General features: G+C 44.2%; 1 protein-coding gene across 3 annotated transcripts; it reads left to right on the forward strand.

Annotated features, from left to right (window-relative positions):
- The first annotated feature begins 1,047 nt into the window (after positions 1-1,047).
- LOC130282800 (zinc finger protein 436-like) lies at positions 1,048-11,460 on the forward strand. 3 transcript variants are annotated; one of them, XM_056531550.1, is made up of 6 exons: positions 1,048-1,114; positions 3,039-3,180; positions 6,557-6,674; positions 8,628-8,816; positions 8,903-9,026; positions 9,621-11,460. In XM_056531550.1, the coding sequence occupies exons 3-6, from the start codon at positions 6,597-6,599 to the stop codon at positions 11,036-11,038; spliced, it is 1,809 nt and encodes a 602-aa protein (XP_056387525.1). In that variant the 5' UTR covers positions 1,048-1,114; positions 3,039-3,180; positions 6,557-6,596; the 3' UTR covers positions 11,039-11,460. The 3 variants fall into 3 exon arrangements, with proteins under 3 accessions (XP_056387525.1, XP_056387526.1, XP_056387527.1); XM_056531551.1 differs by lacking the exon at positions 1,048-1,114 and adding an exon at positions 1,143-1,222; XM_056531552.1 differs by lacking the exon at positions 1,048-1,114 and adding an exon at positions 1,373-1,596.
- Positions 11,461-15,903: the final 4,443 nt, after the last annotated feature.

The raw sequence follows: 15,903 nt of genomic DNA on the forward strand, positions 1-15,903 counted from the left end.
GGGGGGGGTGCAGCCTTAGCCAATCTTAGCTCATCTCACACATTTCACTGCTCTGGGCTGCGTGTAGCAAGCAGAGTGAGGGCAGAAGTTCTCCCCTGTACGGCTTCAGATGATGTCACGCCTGCTGGGGAACGCCCCTTCCCAGTCTGTGAATCTGACTAAGCAGATGATACAGAGCAATATCAAGGTAGAAAACTAAGCAAAAATAGAACTAAAGGCAGTGGGTGGTTTATCATGATGGGGGCAGTGAAATGGGAGGATTATAACATTTATCAAGATCATGACAGGTACAGACCACAGACCAGACCCCCAAAATTAATACAGACCCTACACCAGACCCCCTAAACTAACACAGCCCCCCCTCCCCCCACAAACCAGACCCCCTAAACTAACACAGACCCCCCCCCCCACCACACCAGGCCCCCTAAACTAACACAGACCCCTCCCCCCCCCCCCCCCCCCCCACCCCACACACTAGATCCCCTCAACTAATAAAGACTCCACACTAAACTTTCTACAGTAATACAGGCTCTACACCAAACCTAAGACACAGCCCACACCAAACCCCCGGAACTAATACAGTAACAAAACCACACCCCTAAACTAATTCAGACCCCAGACAAGACCCCTTTTAAACTGATACACACCCCATCAGACCCCCAAAAATGTAGAACACTATGGCTGGCATAGATTTGGATACACCCTGGTTATCACCATCCTAGTTGTCTGGTTTTCATTATAGTGAATTGCCTGTTAGGTGTGCACCGAGCCTGTAGGGGGCCTCATAAACCCCTCCAGGGACTGCAGTCAGAAATCCCTAATACAGTCATATGCATAACCCCTAACAGCCTGTGGGGGAACGCTGCTTATCTTTTCAGTCTCTGGGGCTAAAAATGAGAGGAAGCATTAGACTATCTTAGCTGTAGTATCGATGTTAACTCTGTAAAACCCGGAGGATAATTCAGCCAATGATTCTACACAGCGCCGCTCTACCAGCCAGACACGTCAGCTCCCCAGAACTACACCCCCCAAGATGCCGTGCGCGGTGCGCTTCCGGGCAGTGACGTGACGGAGGCGGGGCTTCCAGCTGAGAAGCCGAAGTAGCAGGCGACGGGTGAGGATGTGATGCTGCAGGACATCAGTGATGTGTTACATTGTGTCATGTATGATGCTGTGTGTGTGCGCTGCAGTGTGTCTTGTGTCACCCTCCATATACTACACGGTGTGTGTCAGTTCTGGATTGCCACTGCCGGCTTAGTATAAATTACTGCACCTGAACTCCCCTAGAAAACAGAATAGTCCCGTCCATTCATTATACTCCCCGGAGTAGTCACTTCCTCTCTCCACTGGCACTTAAAGGGGGTGTTTCAGGGACTTTATTTTTTTTCTTTTCCAGAATTATAAAGACAGCTGATTTCTTCCAAAAACAGCCCCACACCTTTCCTCAGGTTGTGTGCAGTATTGCAGCACAGTTGCATTGAAGTGAATGAAGCCAAGTTGAAATACCTCACACAACCTGAGGACAGGCTTTAAATAATTCTCCCTTTAACATGTCCTTTATTCATGGGGTGGGATGATTACCATGTTATGCTCTGGGTGAGGTGCAATGCCAATTGTCATTGTTTGGCTGACATGTACCCAGTGAATGAACACAAGACTGGTTAGGGTTGAACCTATGTACATTGGTGTCATGAGTACTTAGGGAGATTTGAATAATGTTGCTACCTCTTTAAGGTCCTTCCTACAGTCACCTGAATTGTTCTAGAAGATGCAGTGAATGTACTGCTTGGGGTATCTGGTCTTACACTGTAACCTTGGCCCCTCTTGGCATGCCAGGTGTTCTAGTTTTGCAACATCTGGAGGTCCGCAATTTGGAGACCATAGGGGAGAGTCTTTCTGTATGAAGATTCTATGACCAGTATATATATTTTTTTTTAACGGACATCTGTAGTGTAAAGACACTTATTCCTTATCTACAGGGGGGGATAAGTGTTTGATCGCAAGGGGTCAGAACGCTGGGACCCCCCTGCAATCTCCTGCACTGGGCCCTGGCATTGCCGCTGCTATCCCGTGCAGGAGGCGTGTCGGCCGCAGCATGATGTTGCAGCCGACACGCCCCCTCTATGTGAGAGGTGGGTATGCAGCGTTCATGCCTCCTCGCTTCTCCCATAGAGCTGTATTGGTGGAGGCGTGCCGTCACCTCAGTGAGGTTGACGACATGCGCATTAGCCGGTGCACACCGCGGGCCCCGTTCGGGAGATCGCAGGGGGTCCCAGCAGTCGGAGCCCCCCCGCGCGATCAGACACTTATATCCTATTCTGTGGATAGGGGATAAGTGTCTTTACACTGCAGATGTCCTTTAATTGAGCACCAAGTCTAGAAGTACTTTAAAGGGGTACTCTGGTGGAAAACGTATTATTATTATTTTTTTATTATTAACTGGTGCCAGAAAGTTAAACAGATTTGTAAATTACTTCTATTAAAAAAAAATCTTAATCCTTCCAGTACTTATTACTACTACTACTACTTATTAGCTGCTGAATACTCCAGAGGAAATTCTTTTCTTTTTGGAACACAGATCTCTCTGCTGACATCACGAGCACAGTGCTCTCTGCTGACATCTCTGTCCATTTTAGGAACTGTCCAGAGAAGGAGAAAATCCCCATAGAAAACGTATGCTGCTCTGGACAGTTCCTAAAATGGACAGAGATGTCAGCAGAGAGCACTGTGCTTGTGATGTCAGCAGAGGGCACTGTGTGCTAAAAAGAAAATAATTTATTCTGTAGTATTCAGCAGCTAATAAGTACTGGAAGGATTAAGATTTTTTTTTAATAGAAGTAAATTACAAATCTGTTTAACTTTTTGTCACCAGTTTATAAAAAAAAAAAAAGTTTTCCACCGGAGTACCCCTTTAAAGCCCATGTGAGCTGGGATAACAGAACTCTAAGTAGATGTTACCCCTAGTCATATTGGTACCAGTATACCCAGCACTGTTACATATGTTCATTCTAATAACTTGCCTTGTTTTGTGTACACAGCTCCCATGCAGACGCATCAGGTTTATGCAGCCGCCGGTCCTTGGTTACAGACTACAAATAAACCTGACCAGTCGTCTGATCCTCTCCCTGCTTATATGTAACATAGATGAGGATTCTGAAGAGGCCTCTGTGGAGAGAACAGGTTGGTACTATTCACACACTGTGCATTCTCAGGTCCTGCATAGATTTGTAAGGACCATGTCAGGGGGAGAGAGGAAGGAGATCGGGGATATGCCCACTAAGCTCCAAACCTGCATCACAACAAGCAGGCAGGTTCTAAGTTAATGCTGCAGGCTACTTCAGTGATTTCAGCCAGTGTGACTGCAGCTGTTGCAGAACTACAACTCCCAGCATGCCCGGATAGCCTTCGGTTGTCCGAGCATGTTGAGAGTTGTAGTTCTGCAACAGCTGGAGGCACTTTGGTTGGAAAACACTGTAGTAGAGTATACTAAAGAGTGCTAAACGATTGCTATAGTGTTAAAGGGGTACTCCCCTGGAAAAAAATTTTTTTTAAATCAAATGGTGCCAGAAATTTAAAGAGGGGCATTTACTAATCTTTTACTATGTAGTCTGTTTTTTACCCTGTTTTTTTCTACTTCATTTTTGACTATGTGCGACAAATTTACTAAATTGTTGCACGGCATTAATAAATTTGGCACACATAGGCAAAAGCGGGAAATTTACTTCATGTAGTAGAAAAAATAGTATGTTCCTCTTTCCTGCTGTCTGAATAGGTTTGGCTGCTAGGTTTCCTTCTGGATCTTTTGTTTTTGAGTTTTTTTTAGCTTTTTCACCACATCTAAATAATTCACTAACTAAATTGTAGTCATGGCTCAGGATAGTGGTAAACGGCGTTTAGTGTGTGTGTGTGTGTGTGTTTATTACATTTTTTTAACACAGTTTTTTTCTCCCTAAATGTACTTACACTTTTTTTTTTTTTTGGTTACTTCTTCTACAGATCCGTGTATCCTGTGGACTCCTTCGGATTCGGTGGACTAAATAACGCCAGTCTGTTACCGCCTAGGCCCAGGAGCGCCATTTTTGACGCTCCAGGCCTGTTGGTACCGGCTCTTCCCGGCACCCCTGTGGCGTTGGGTACCGGGGTAATAATAGGGGGTTAGCGCTAGCTGTTTTTGTGGCTAACGCTAAGCCCAGCTTAGTAATGGACTCCGTCTATAAGACAGCTTCCACTACTAAGCCTGTCTAGTAAAGTAAGGAAAAAACGCAACAGGTTTTAAAAAAATTTTATTACAAAAAACACTCCCCCACAAGCCCTCGTTAACCATTTTATTAAAATCAAACAAAGAAAAACGCTGGTCATCGAAGTAGTCCACCGAATCCGAAGGAGTCCACAGGATACACGGATCTGAAATGAGAAGAAAAAAAATAATGGGTTAGTACATTTATCACCTGCTCACACATCTCCCGCCCCGCACGACTACAACTGCCAGCATGCCCTTACAGTAAGGACATGCAGGAAGTTGTAGTTGTGTGGTGCAGGAGATGTGTGGGCAAGTGACAAGCTTGTCCCCTGCCCCCAGCTGCAGGACTACAACTCCCAGCATGCCCTTACAGTAAGGTGGGGCGGAGGCCAGGCACAGTGTTTCCCAACCTGGGACTTGTAGTTTTGCAACATCTGGAGGCACCCTGGTTGGGAAACACTGGCCTAAAACAGTGTTTCCCAACCAGGGTGCCTCCAGATGTTGCAAAACTACAAGCCCCAGCATGCCAGACAGTCAAAGGCTGACTAGGCATGGTTGGAGTTGTAGTCTTGCAACATCTGGAGGCACCCTGGTTGGGAAACACTGGCCTAAAACAGTGCTTCCCAACCAGGGTGCCTCCAGATGTTGCAAAACTACAACTCCCAGCATGCCTGGACAGCCAGAGGGTGTCCAGGCATGCTGGGAGTTGTAGTCTTGCAACATCTGGAGGCACCCTGGTTGGGAAGCTTGGGCAACTTACCGGCTTCCGTAGGATCCAGCGCTGCGCGACACTGCCGCCCGACGATCTCCGTCTGCGATCGTCGCTGGAGCCTTGGAAGGGTAAGTGAATGTCTTTGCCGGTCCCCTGCAGCTGTTTAGTTTTGCAACAGCTGGAGGACTACAGTTTACAGACCACACACCAGTGGTCTGCAAACTGTGGCCCTCCAGCTGTTGCAAAACTACAACACCCAGCATGCCCTGACAGCCAAAGCCTTTAGCTCTCAAGGCAGGAGCCCGGGCTGAGATTACAGTGCAGCCGCCCGGGCTCCTCATACGGCCTCCCCGCTACCCCCCCCCCCCCCCCCCCCCTTGTCTCCCGCCCGGGCCGCTCAGCTCCCGCTGCTACAAGACTACAACTCCCAGCGTGTCCTCACTGTAAGGGCATGCCGGGACTTGTAGTCTTGCAACAGCAGACAAATGGAAGTTGTGTGGCGCTGGCAGGTGAGAGGGGGGATGTAAATCACTGTAGTGTCCCGGTAGCGCAGTGAGGGTAGCGGGGAGAAAGTATGTCGGAGCCCGGGCGGCAGTAGCTTTTCCTGCTCCATGTTGGAGCTGGAGTAAATTTTTCCGGCCGTTGCGACAGTTTATTGCGCAACTGCGACTGTCTCAGTTAATAAATACCTGACCACTGCAAGTAAAAACTGAAAACTTGCGTAAATTAAGCGGGAAAAAAAAATTGACTTTCTAGCTCTTGCTAGAGAAAGTCGCACAAAAAATAGGGTAGGCGCAATTGCAACAATTGTGCGCCAAAAATAGTCAGAAAAAAATTACTAAACCCCTTAGTAAATGCCCCTCAAAGAAATTTGTAAATTACTTCTATTAAATTTTTTTTAATCCTTCCAGTATTTATCAGCTGCTGTTATGATCCACAGGAAGTTCTTTTCTTTTTGAATTCCCTTTCTGTCTGACCACAGTGCTCTCTGCTGACACCTCTGTGTATTTTAGGAACTGTCCAGAGTAGGAGCAAATCACCATAGAAAACCTATCCTGCTCTGGACAGTTCCTAAAATGCACAGAGGTGTCAGCAGAGAGCACTGTGGTCAGGCAGAAAGGGAATTCAAAAAGAAAAGAACTACCTGTGGATCATAACAGCAGCTGATAAATACTGGAAGGATTAAGATTTTTTTAATAGAAGTAATTTACAAATCTCTTTAACTTTCTGGCACCAGTTGATTTAAAAAAAAAAAAATGTTTTCCAGGGGAGTACCCCAGTACTTAGCTGTCGGACCACAGTGCTCTATGCTGACACCTCTGTCTGTCTCAGGAACTGCCCAGAGTAGGAGCAAATCCCCATAGTAAACCTCTCCTGCTATTGACAGTTCCTGGACAGACAGAGGTGTCTACAGAGGTGACAGACAGACAGAACAACTCAAATTCAGCAGCTGATAAGTACTGGAAGGATTAAGATTTTTTAATAGAAGTAATTTATAAATTTGTTTAACTTTCTGGAGCCAGTTCATATGAAAAAAAAACATGTTTTTTACTGGAATACCCCTTTAAGTGGTCTGTCTAACATTGTTTATTTAACTGTTCTAGTCATAAGGAAGAGATGAGAACACCCTAGAAGTCTCTGAAGATGGACAAGGACAGAAGACAAATGACTGAGCGAGTACTCAGCCTAACCTTGGAGATCATCTACCTGCTGACTGGAGAGGTGAGATTTTGGAGAGACATAATGATGAGATAATACAGTCTGGTACAAGGTTACAGTATAAAGAAGAGAGGACCCTACAAGATTTAAAGGTTTGCAAAAACTTTTGCCACGTTACAGAGACTTTTCATTGGTCAGGGGTTTGGGTGTATAGACCCCCACCAAATGTTAGAACTAGGCAGGAGAAGAGCAAGGCTGAGCGCTTCACACCCTGGCTCGCTGCAGGAGATGGCAGCTTCTGACCTCTTTCTGGAGGTCCTCTATAAGAGATACGGAAACCAAGAATTGTGAGAAGGATAATACTGTATATTGTTAGCAATTTAAGGCATACATTGTTCTATCAATTATTGTGTGAGGAGAGTTAGGGTTCATGCACACTTCGTCTTTTCCACTCTGGAGTTCTGCTTGGAAAATATGGTGCAACAGTCTCCCATTGTCCTCAATGGGATTCTGCTGCTCCATTCCACAACGGAACGTCTGCTACGAATATTCTGGACCCCACACTCTGTGCCCACTCCAGACTAAATTTCCTGGCATAGTCTGAATGAGCCCTTACCAATGAAGGATGCTTTACAATAAGTGCGGTTTGCTGATTAAAGTGGCAATTTAGCCATATTTTCTTTTCATCCTAAATGCCCAGGCTGCACCATAAAAAAAAGCAAACAAAAAAACTTTAACTTACCTTCAGCTGCTCCCTTGTGCTGTCAATATCTGTCTCCCATCCTATGGTCCTGTTTTTCTTCCTGGTATTGGGGCCTGACACGTCACACTATGGGTCAGCTAATTAATGACAGACAGAGCGGTGTGTAATGGGCCTGGTCTTCTTCCTGGTGCTTGGGCCTGTTACATCACTTTGCTGCTCAGCCAGGACATTGCTCCAACCAGCAATTAGCTGACCCGCAGTGCGACTTATATAAAGTACCCCTTTAAGGATGAGCTATAATAAACATATATGTTCTTCACCATATGGAGTTTTGGTCTACTTTTGGGGTTTATACCGATCCTGTAAACTTTATACATAATTATGGATACCTAACTATGTGGACTTATCTTATTGTTAATTCACACTCTTTTTTTTGAGTGGTGATTATTTAACCCTGGTAGCTAATAATATATAATAACGTCAATTGTCAAGTTGCTGGATTGAAGGAGTAGCACATATGCGTAAATGCCGCCGCAGTTGGGGAATTAGGCGCAGGCGCAATAGGAGCTAGGAATTATGGTAAGCACCTAGTAGCTTTGGCACATGCACAGCCCCTGAGAAGATTGATGGGGAAAGGAGCAATGACGTGACCGCTTTTGATAGGACTTGGAGTAACTTAGCAACACGTCCCTCTTTTTTTTTTTTTTTTGATGCTTACAGGCTTGAATGGACAAGCAGTGGTCCTTCCCCTGGCAGCAATGACATTGTGATTGCTGACTTGGGGAGCGGACACCGTAACACACGACTACTATGACGTGGTTGGATTAGAATGACTCCTAGCTACATATACCCTCAATGACGAACGCCGAGCTTACACAAGTCTCCACTTGGTGTGTTTGACACTAGTATAGCTCTATGTAATGATGGCCGTGAGTCTAAATAAGATATCAATCTATTGTCTTAAAGGGAAAGTTAAACATTTTTAGAAAAATATAGGATGAGAATGGGAGAGAGACATTGGCCCTCATTTACTATTGCAAACCCGACATGTTTTTCGGGTTGTGTGCCAAATTAAAAAACAAAAACCAACAAACTCTCCATTTTACTGTGAAAACCCCATAAAGGGGTTTGGTTGCCAAAAAGGGGTGTGTCCCCTACATTTCACAAAAAACTGAAATGTGTGGAAACCTTAGTAAATACCATGGAAAAAAATGTAGAGAATTAAAACCCACAAAGAAAACTACACAACACTCTTAGTAAATCAGGGCCGTTGTCTCTCAGTACGGTGATGTAATGATCCTTCTATTTTTTAGGATTACGTTCCTGCAAGAAAGTTTTGTGATGATGTCAAAGACGGTAGTGATCCCCGTGTTCCAGGGAAATTAAGCCAAGCCAAGGGGCACATCACTGGGTCTCCCCATCCCTCTCTGATAGATGAGTTAAAGAATGATGTGAAGATCCTGGATCTGACCAACAAGATCCTTGAGATACTGACTGGAGAGGTGAGCGCTGCGGGTAATGCTGGAATAATATACCGTGACACTAAAGGGAGGTGTCTGGATGATGACTGCATATTTATGTGTTTCAGGTTCCGTTACGACATGAGGACATCATTGTCTGTTTTACTATGGAAGAGTGGGAGTATGTGGAAGGACACAAGGAATGCTACATGGACATTATAAAGGAGAATGAAGAATCCTTGGTAGAAACAGGTTTGAGATAGTAGTATATTGCTGCTGAGTATTTTATGAGCTGTTTACATATGTGATAGGTGTCCAACTACATGAGAGCTTTATATTCCAAATATCAAAAGAACTGCAGGTTGTAATGTAGAAATATTAGTCTCTGCTGAAGTCAGTAGGCAGTAAAGGTGGCATTGGCAAGATATACCCCTGGATTGGCAACATTGTGTTTGAAAGCCTTTAAAAAGTTGTCTTTTGTATGTAAAGCAAAGTTTTTTATTTCTGTTGATGTCTCCACTCTTGTGTTATTTTGGTCAGCACTTTGTTCTCAAAGGGGTACTCTGCTGCTCAACGTTTGGAACAAACTGTTCTGAACGCTGGAGCCGGCAGCTCTCGACGTCATAGCCCCGCCCTCTCATGATGTCACTGTCTGCCCCTCAAAGCAAGTCTATGGGAGGGGCGTGATGGTCATGAGGGGAGGGGCTATGACATCACGAGCTCCCGCCTCCAGGCTTCAGAACAGTGTTTTTCACGGAGTACCCCTTTCAATGTGTCATAAGAGTAGAAAAGCCAGATGACTTCCTACCTTACCACAATAATATCTTTTTTTTTTTTTCTCAATAGAGCTACATATTACAGAGGATGATGATAAAAATAATAATGAGAATTATGATGGACAAAATCAAAGTATCGTTGCAGATAACCAAAACACTTGCAGATCTAAAGAAAGCTTGGCACTGGACCTTCTAAATCACTTCAAAAAAACTACAACCAATTCCGTTGAAACTAACTCTGAACAAATAACATATGAATCTATCCTTATGAAGGAGGAATCAACCGCGGATGATGAAAAACATCTGAGAAATCCAGAAACATATGTAAGGTCTCAACCTCTAGTGCCAAAGTATTCTTCTCCGACCGAAGAGTCATTTTCTAGTGAAGATGGTCATTATGAAGGTGCGTGTGCTTTTCCAGAACAGGATGACTGTGAATATTTATATATAACAGAAGATGGCAGCACACATGTCAGCAGAAATAAACTGACTATTATGACCTGTAGTGAATGTGGGGACCGCTTCGCTGTGGAGTCAGATGACGCCTGTTTTGAGAGACTACAGCCTTACAGGTGTCGTAAATGTTCCGGCTGTCACTCGGGGACAGATGTCAGGGAAGTGGAGACAGTAGCGGTCTCGGAGATACCAAGAACATCCAACCTTTTGTATGAAGACTATGAGAAAGGAAATGCTGATTGTAAGAAAATATTTGCAAGCAGAAAACATCTTGACAGTAAAAAAATTAATAGGAAAAAGAAACAATGTTCTTACCCCAAATGGGGAGGATATTTGGAGGATAACGTATGCCTCGATAGCTATCATATAGTGCCAGAAGAAGAAAAAGTGTTTATATGCTCTTATTGCGGCAAAGGCTTTAACCATCAGACAAGTTTGGAGCTCCACCAGAAGACTCACTTTGTGGAGAGGTCGTCCTTCATCTCTCAGAGTGGCAAGCATCTCCGAAACAAAGCACTTCTGAAGTCACACCAACTAGTTCACCCAGGTGGTAAACAGTATAATTGTTCTGAATGTGGGAAAACTTTTAAACGCAGTCTAAGCTTGGTGGAGCACATGCAGTTACACTCCGGAGAGAAAACATTTACTTGTCCTGATTGCGGGCAGAGCTTTGCCCAACGGTCTGCCTACATCACCCACCATAAGGTCCACAGTGCTGGCAAACTTCATTTCTGCTTTGAGTGTGGAAAAAGCTTCCGAACAAAGGCTGATCTCACCACACACCAACGTATTCACATGGGAGAAACACCATTTCCTTGTCCAGAATGTGGTGAGAACTTTACAAGACGTGCAAACCTGGTGAGACACCAGCGGATTCATACAGGGGAAAAGCCATTTTCATGCCCCGACTGTGGAAAATGCTTCACACGAAAGTTAGGTCTTATGAAACATCAGAAGATCCATTCAGGAGAGAAAGTATATAAAAGGGGATACAGAAAAAATGCCTTTTCCATGTACCGTGTGATAGTGTAAGTGCTCTTACTAGATGGAAATGAACATTTTAAGAGTATGTTCACACAGGACTGAAATGCTGCAGATTTGTTGTGGATTTGTTGCATATTTTTGGGATGTCAAAATCTACAGCACATGCGCAACAAATATGAAGGACATCCAAAATAAATCTGCAGTCTTTTTGGTCCTGTGTGAACACTTATACTTGCTAATACAAGGGAAGAAGCAGCTTGCAGGTTGGGTTGAGCTTCCTACAAGAAGACTTTTTATTGGACATTCGGGAATCTTATGCATGTCTTTTACACTTTTTATTGTAGTTGTCACCTTGTGCAGGACTTCGGTTAGCTCATTTGTATGCAACTGTAGTATTTATTATTTGTTGTTATGCTGTGAATTTTATTAAAATATTTTTTTACAATCTTTAGGTTATTGTTCTGTTGTGTTGGGTATTAGGTAGCATCAAATTTTCACGTTTAGGGTATGTTCACACTACATAATTCCCGCGGAATTCCGTGGTCAGAATTAAACGCTGTGAACATTACCATCAGTGTGAATGAGTCCACGAGACCCGTTCACACTGCAGAATTTCAGTGACTATTCCGCCGCTGAAATTGTTCCGCGCAAAGAAAGAACGTTCACTCTTTGCGCGGAAGTCCACGAACACTGCATAGCCGTCAATGGTGACAGCGCAGTGCCGCGCTGTCCTACGCCGAAGGGTTTCGGCGGCAGGTGCCAGAATGGAATCTCTGCTCGCGGAATTCTGCGAGCGGAGATTCCGTTCACAATCCGTAGTGTGAACATACCCTTAGAGTGAAGAATGTAATTCCAACCAAACTGCTAAAAAACTGAGCTGAGGCCACGTACATGAAGAATGCATTTTTTGGGGGGAAAATATCACCTCTTTTAGGCTGAAAAACAGTTCATATGTATTTTCGCATTAAAGAGGTGTACACATCTCATTGCTTACGCATAATAAACCTTCTGATGGTCATAGTGAATTAGCTTTATGGATGTGAATGATTCAAAGGAGCGAGAAAGATTCTTGTGACAAGTGCATGTCAGCCGTATGGTGGCTTATGGCTTAGTCATTATGGCTTAGTCATTATGTCTTACAGCTTTGGGATACTGAGTTCCATCCCACCATGAGTGACATGGGCAAGGAGTTTGTATGATATGATATATATCATTTTTATTTTTTTGTAACAGCCGCAGTATCTGTAAGGGTATGGTCCCACTTACCGCTTACACAGCAAATTTCACGCTGCACAAAATCTATTGCTGCAGTGGAAAATATGCTGCGTAACCCCCGATAACCATACACACAGGGCTTTCGGGCAGCAGCCCTATGTGTGCAGTGAAATTTGGGGGCAGGGCCTCGTGCCGGCATGGCTGTGACGCGCGGCCCCTCCTCCAAAACTCAGCACACATAGGGCTGCTGCTGGAAAGCAGCCCTATGTGATATGGTGATCGGGGGTTACGCAGGGTATTTCGCACTGCAGCAACATATTTTGCGCAGTGTGAAATACGATGCATAAGAGGTAAGTGGGACCGTCCCTTAAAAGGGGTTATCCACCATAAGGTGATTTTAGTACTTACCTGCCAGAACTGGGTATTTCCTGTTGGATTTTGTTCTCTAAACTACACATCCCACAGTTCCATGCTTGAAAGTTTGAGATCACTTTCCTTCCTCCCATACATCAGCCACCCCACCCATTGAAACACAGTGTTTTCTAACCAGGGGGCCTACAGCTGTTGCAAAATTGAAGCAGAACAGGCTTCCTCTGATCATCTGACTAGTGATGTCAGGTCTCGATGCACTGCAATCTGGGAAATCCAAAGACCTGAGTAATAGAATAGTAATAAATATTGGGCTGAGAATCACAGAAGAATTGTGAGAAAACCATCACACACAGGTACAGACACTATATTATGAACTGCACTAACTTTACAGCCCCTGTAGCATAGTCAAATAAAAAAAATAAAAAATCCTGGAAGACCCCTTTAATCACTTATCAAATAAACAGTTTTCCTTAAGTACTGCATCTTTTAGCTGTTGTAGAACTACAACTCCCACCATGTACAGTGCTAGGAGTTGTAGTCCTGGAATACATACACACTTTAGATCAGTGTTTCTCGAGCGCAGTCCTCAAGACCCCCAACAGGTCATGTTTTAAGGTGTACTCAGCTCTAAACATCTTATCCCCTATCCAAAGGATAGGGGATAAGATGTTAGATCTCCGCTTCGGCACCCCTGTCATTCGGTGCACAAAGTGAACTCCGCTCCCTGTCCGATGACAGGCTATGGCGGCCACCACGCCCCCTCCATTCAAGTCTATGGGAGGTGTGACAGCTATGTACTAGCCATCACGCCCCCTCCCATAGACATCAAGGTGGCGTGGCGTGACATCACAAACGTGGAAACTACAAGCTTCTGTGTTCCGGACGCCTGGAGATTGTCGGGGTCCCCAGCAACAGGCCCCCGCGATCTACCATCTTACCCCCTATCCTTTTGGATTGGGTATAAGATGTTTACAGTGGAGGACCCCTTCAAGGATTTCCTTAGTCTTTCACAGGTGATATAATTATGGTCAGTGAATCAAGCGTCACCACAGTTATATCACCTAAGGAAATCCTGAAAACATGACCTGTTGGGTGGTCTTGAGGACTGCGCTTGAGAAAGACTGCTTTTGATGGTAGGTAGTGGATATAGGGCTTCAAAGGATCCCCGGCTCATGGCGCTGATCGACCAAGCAGGAGGATATGCTTAAAAGAGGATTTATTAACCAGAATGCAACACGTTTCGCTGCGCATGCGCAGCGAAACGTGTTGCATTCTGGTTAATACATCTGCGCATGCGCAGCGAAACGTGTTGCATTCTGGTTAATAAATCCTCTTTTAAGCATATCCTCCTGCTTGGTCGATCAGGGCCGTGAGCCGGGATCCTTTTGAAGCCCTATATCCACTACCACATATCCTCCGGAGGGCAGCAGACGACCATCTTCTTTTACATACCTGTCCCATTGTTGTGTATGTGCCTACACAACCACCCAGGGGGAGCAGCTTTAATTTATATATAATAGGCTCCCTGGGCTCAACAATATTATTCTATGGAGCGCTTACTTCCTTGTTTCTTTGATGGTAGGTGGCTTGTAATTCTGGAGCTCAGTGTTAAGACCACTGTACAGTCTCCGAACAAGAATGCCAAAGTTGTCAATAGTCCCAGAAAGGGGCAGCACCAGTCCATGGGTAGATGGGATTTCAGCCATCCCCGGGTTTGGATGACCTGGGATCCTGTCACACGTGTCTCTAACCTTAGTAGTAAATAGACAGAATGGTAACCTGTAGTACTCATAGTAGAGAGTTGAAGTAGCCTCCCTCCATATTACATTCCAGGGCAGCACAGCCACTGTAGATCCAATACAATAGTAATAATACGTCTCTATCAACTCATTCCACAGGGCTGTAAAGAGATTATCCTCACTCACATTGGTTCCTGTCCCTAATAGGGCTCACAATCTGAACTCCTAAATAGCCTATCACTATCTTCCTTGCAGATGTTGTCCTTAGTGGGATTTTGTCCCTGGAGTCCAGTGCTTCACGGCAACAGCACTAACCATAATGCCCCCCTTACCACTGCAGTGCCCACTGGGCTCAGGGGTGGTACTGAAATTCATGTGGAATTCCTGCCCCCACTCATCTGATAACTCCTCCTGTGACATCACATTTAAAGCCTTCAGTGAATGTGAAATTACAGGAAATAAAGGAATCACAGGCAGAGCAGTCATGTGACCCAGCCTAGGAACACAAGAAGCGCTGGAAGTAAAAAGAATTAAAAGGGTTATCCATGAAAAAACTTATATGTGGTGTAAGTTCTATATAAACGTTAAAGGAGTATTCCAGGAAAAAAATTTTTTTTTATATATATATATATATATATATATATATATATATATATATATATATATATATATATATATATATCAACTGGCTTCAGAAAGTTAAACAGATTTGTAAATTACTTCTTTTAAAAAAAAATCTTCATCCTTTCAGAACTTATGAGCTTCTGAAGTTGAGTTGTTCTTTTCTGTCTAAGTGCTCTCTGATGACACGTGTCTCGGGAACCGCCCAGTTTAGAAGCAAATTCCCATAGCAAGCCTCTTCTACTCTGTGCAGTTCCCGAGACAAGCAGAGATGTCAGCAGAGAGCACTGTTGCCAGACACAAAACAACAACTCAACTTCAGCAGATGATAATTATTGAAAGGATTAAGATGTTTTAATAGAAGTATTTTACAAATCTGTTTAACTTTCTGGAGCCAGTTGATATATATATAAAAAAAATTTTTTTCCTGGAATACTCCTTTAACGTTTATATAGAACTTACACCACCCACAAAAGTCAACACAATTCTAGATTAATAAAATGTCTGGGAAAACCCTGTTAAATAAACTGAGAAAAGTAAGTGAAAGTCCAACCTTAAAGGGAACCTTGCATTAGATTTTACCATAAGGCTTGGCAATGCATTTTATATGGTAAAACCTTATTTCTCACCATCCCCAATGGATGTTTTTTTTTTTACCCCCAGGGATGTTGAGGATATGTAGTTTGTAAGTTTTCCCCTGCCGTCCTTTAAGTAGCCCCCTGGGAGTGGAGTTATACTTACCTAGTCCCGTCACTTTGGCTGTACTGACGCCCTCTCGGCAGGCACCTTAGGAGAAACTTACAAACTTCATATCCTGGCTACCTGGTACCAGGATCAACACTGACCACGTCATCTAAAGTATTAGGGGGGCGTACAGAGACTCATCGGGCAACCCCCCGGCACAATCTTCCGATGAGTCAACATAGCAGCCAGAGGTTTCATCACCTACCTGAAGTAGATTGCAGT

Source organism: Hyla sarda, chromosome 7, assembly GCF_029499605.1.
Source record: "Hyla sarda isolate aHylSar1 chromosome 7, aHylSar1.hap1, whole genome shotgun sequence".
Classification (NCBI taxonomy): Eukaryota; Metazoa; Chordata; class Amphibia; order Anura; family Hylidae; genus Hyla; species Hyla sarda.

Coding starts and splice junctions, on each gene's coding strand:
- LOC130282800 (XM_056531550.1), top strand. CDS start 6,597: ATGGACAAGGACAGAAGACAAATGACTGAGCGAGTACTCAGCCTAACC. Junction 6,675..8,627: donor TCTACCTGCTGACTGGAGAG/GTGAGATTTTGG, acceptor TCTATTTTTTAG/GATTACGTTCCTGCAAGAAA. Junction 9,027..9,620: donor AGAATCCTTGGTAGAAACAG/GTTTGAGATAGT, acceptor TTTTCTCAATAG/AGCTACATATTACAGAGGAT.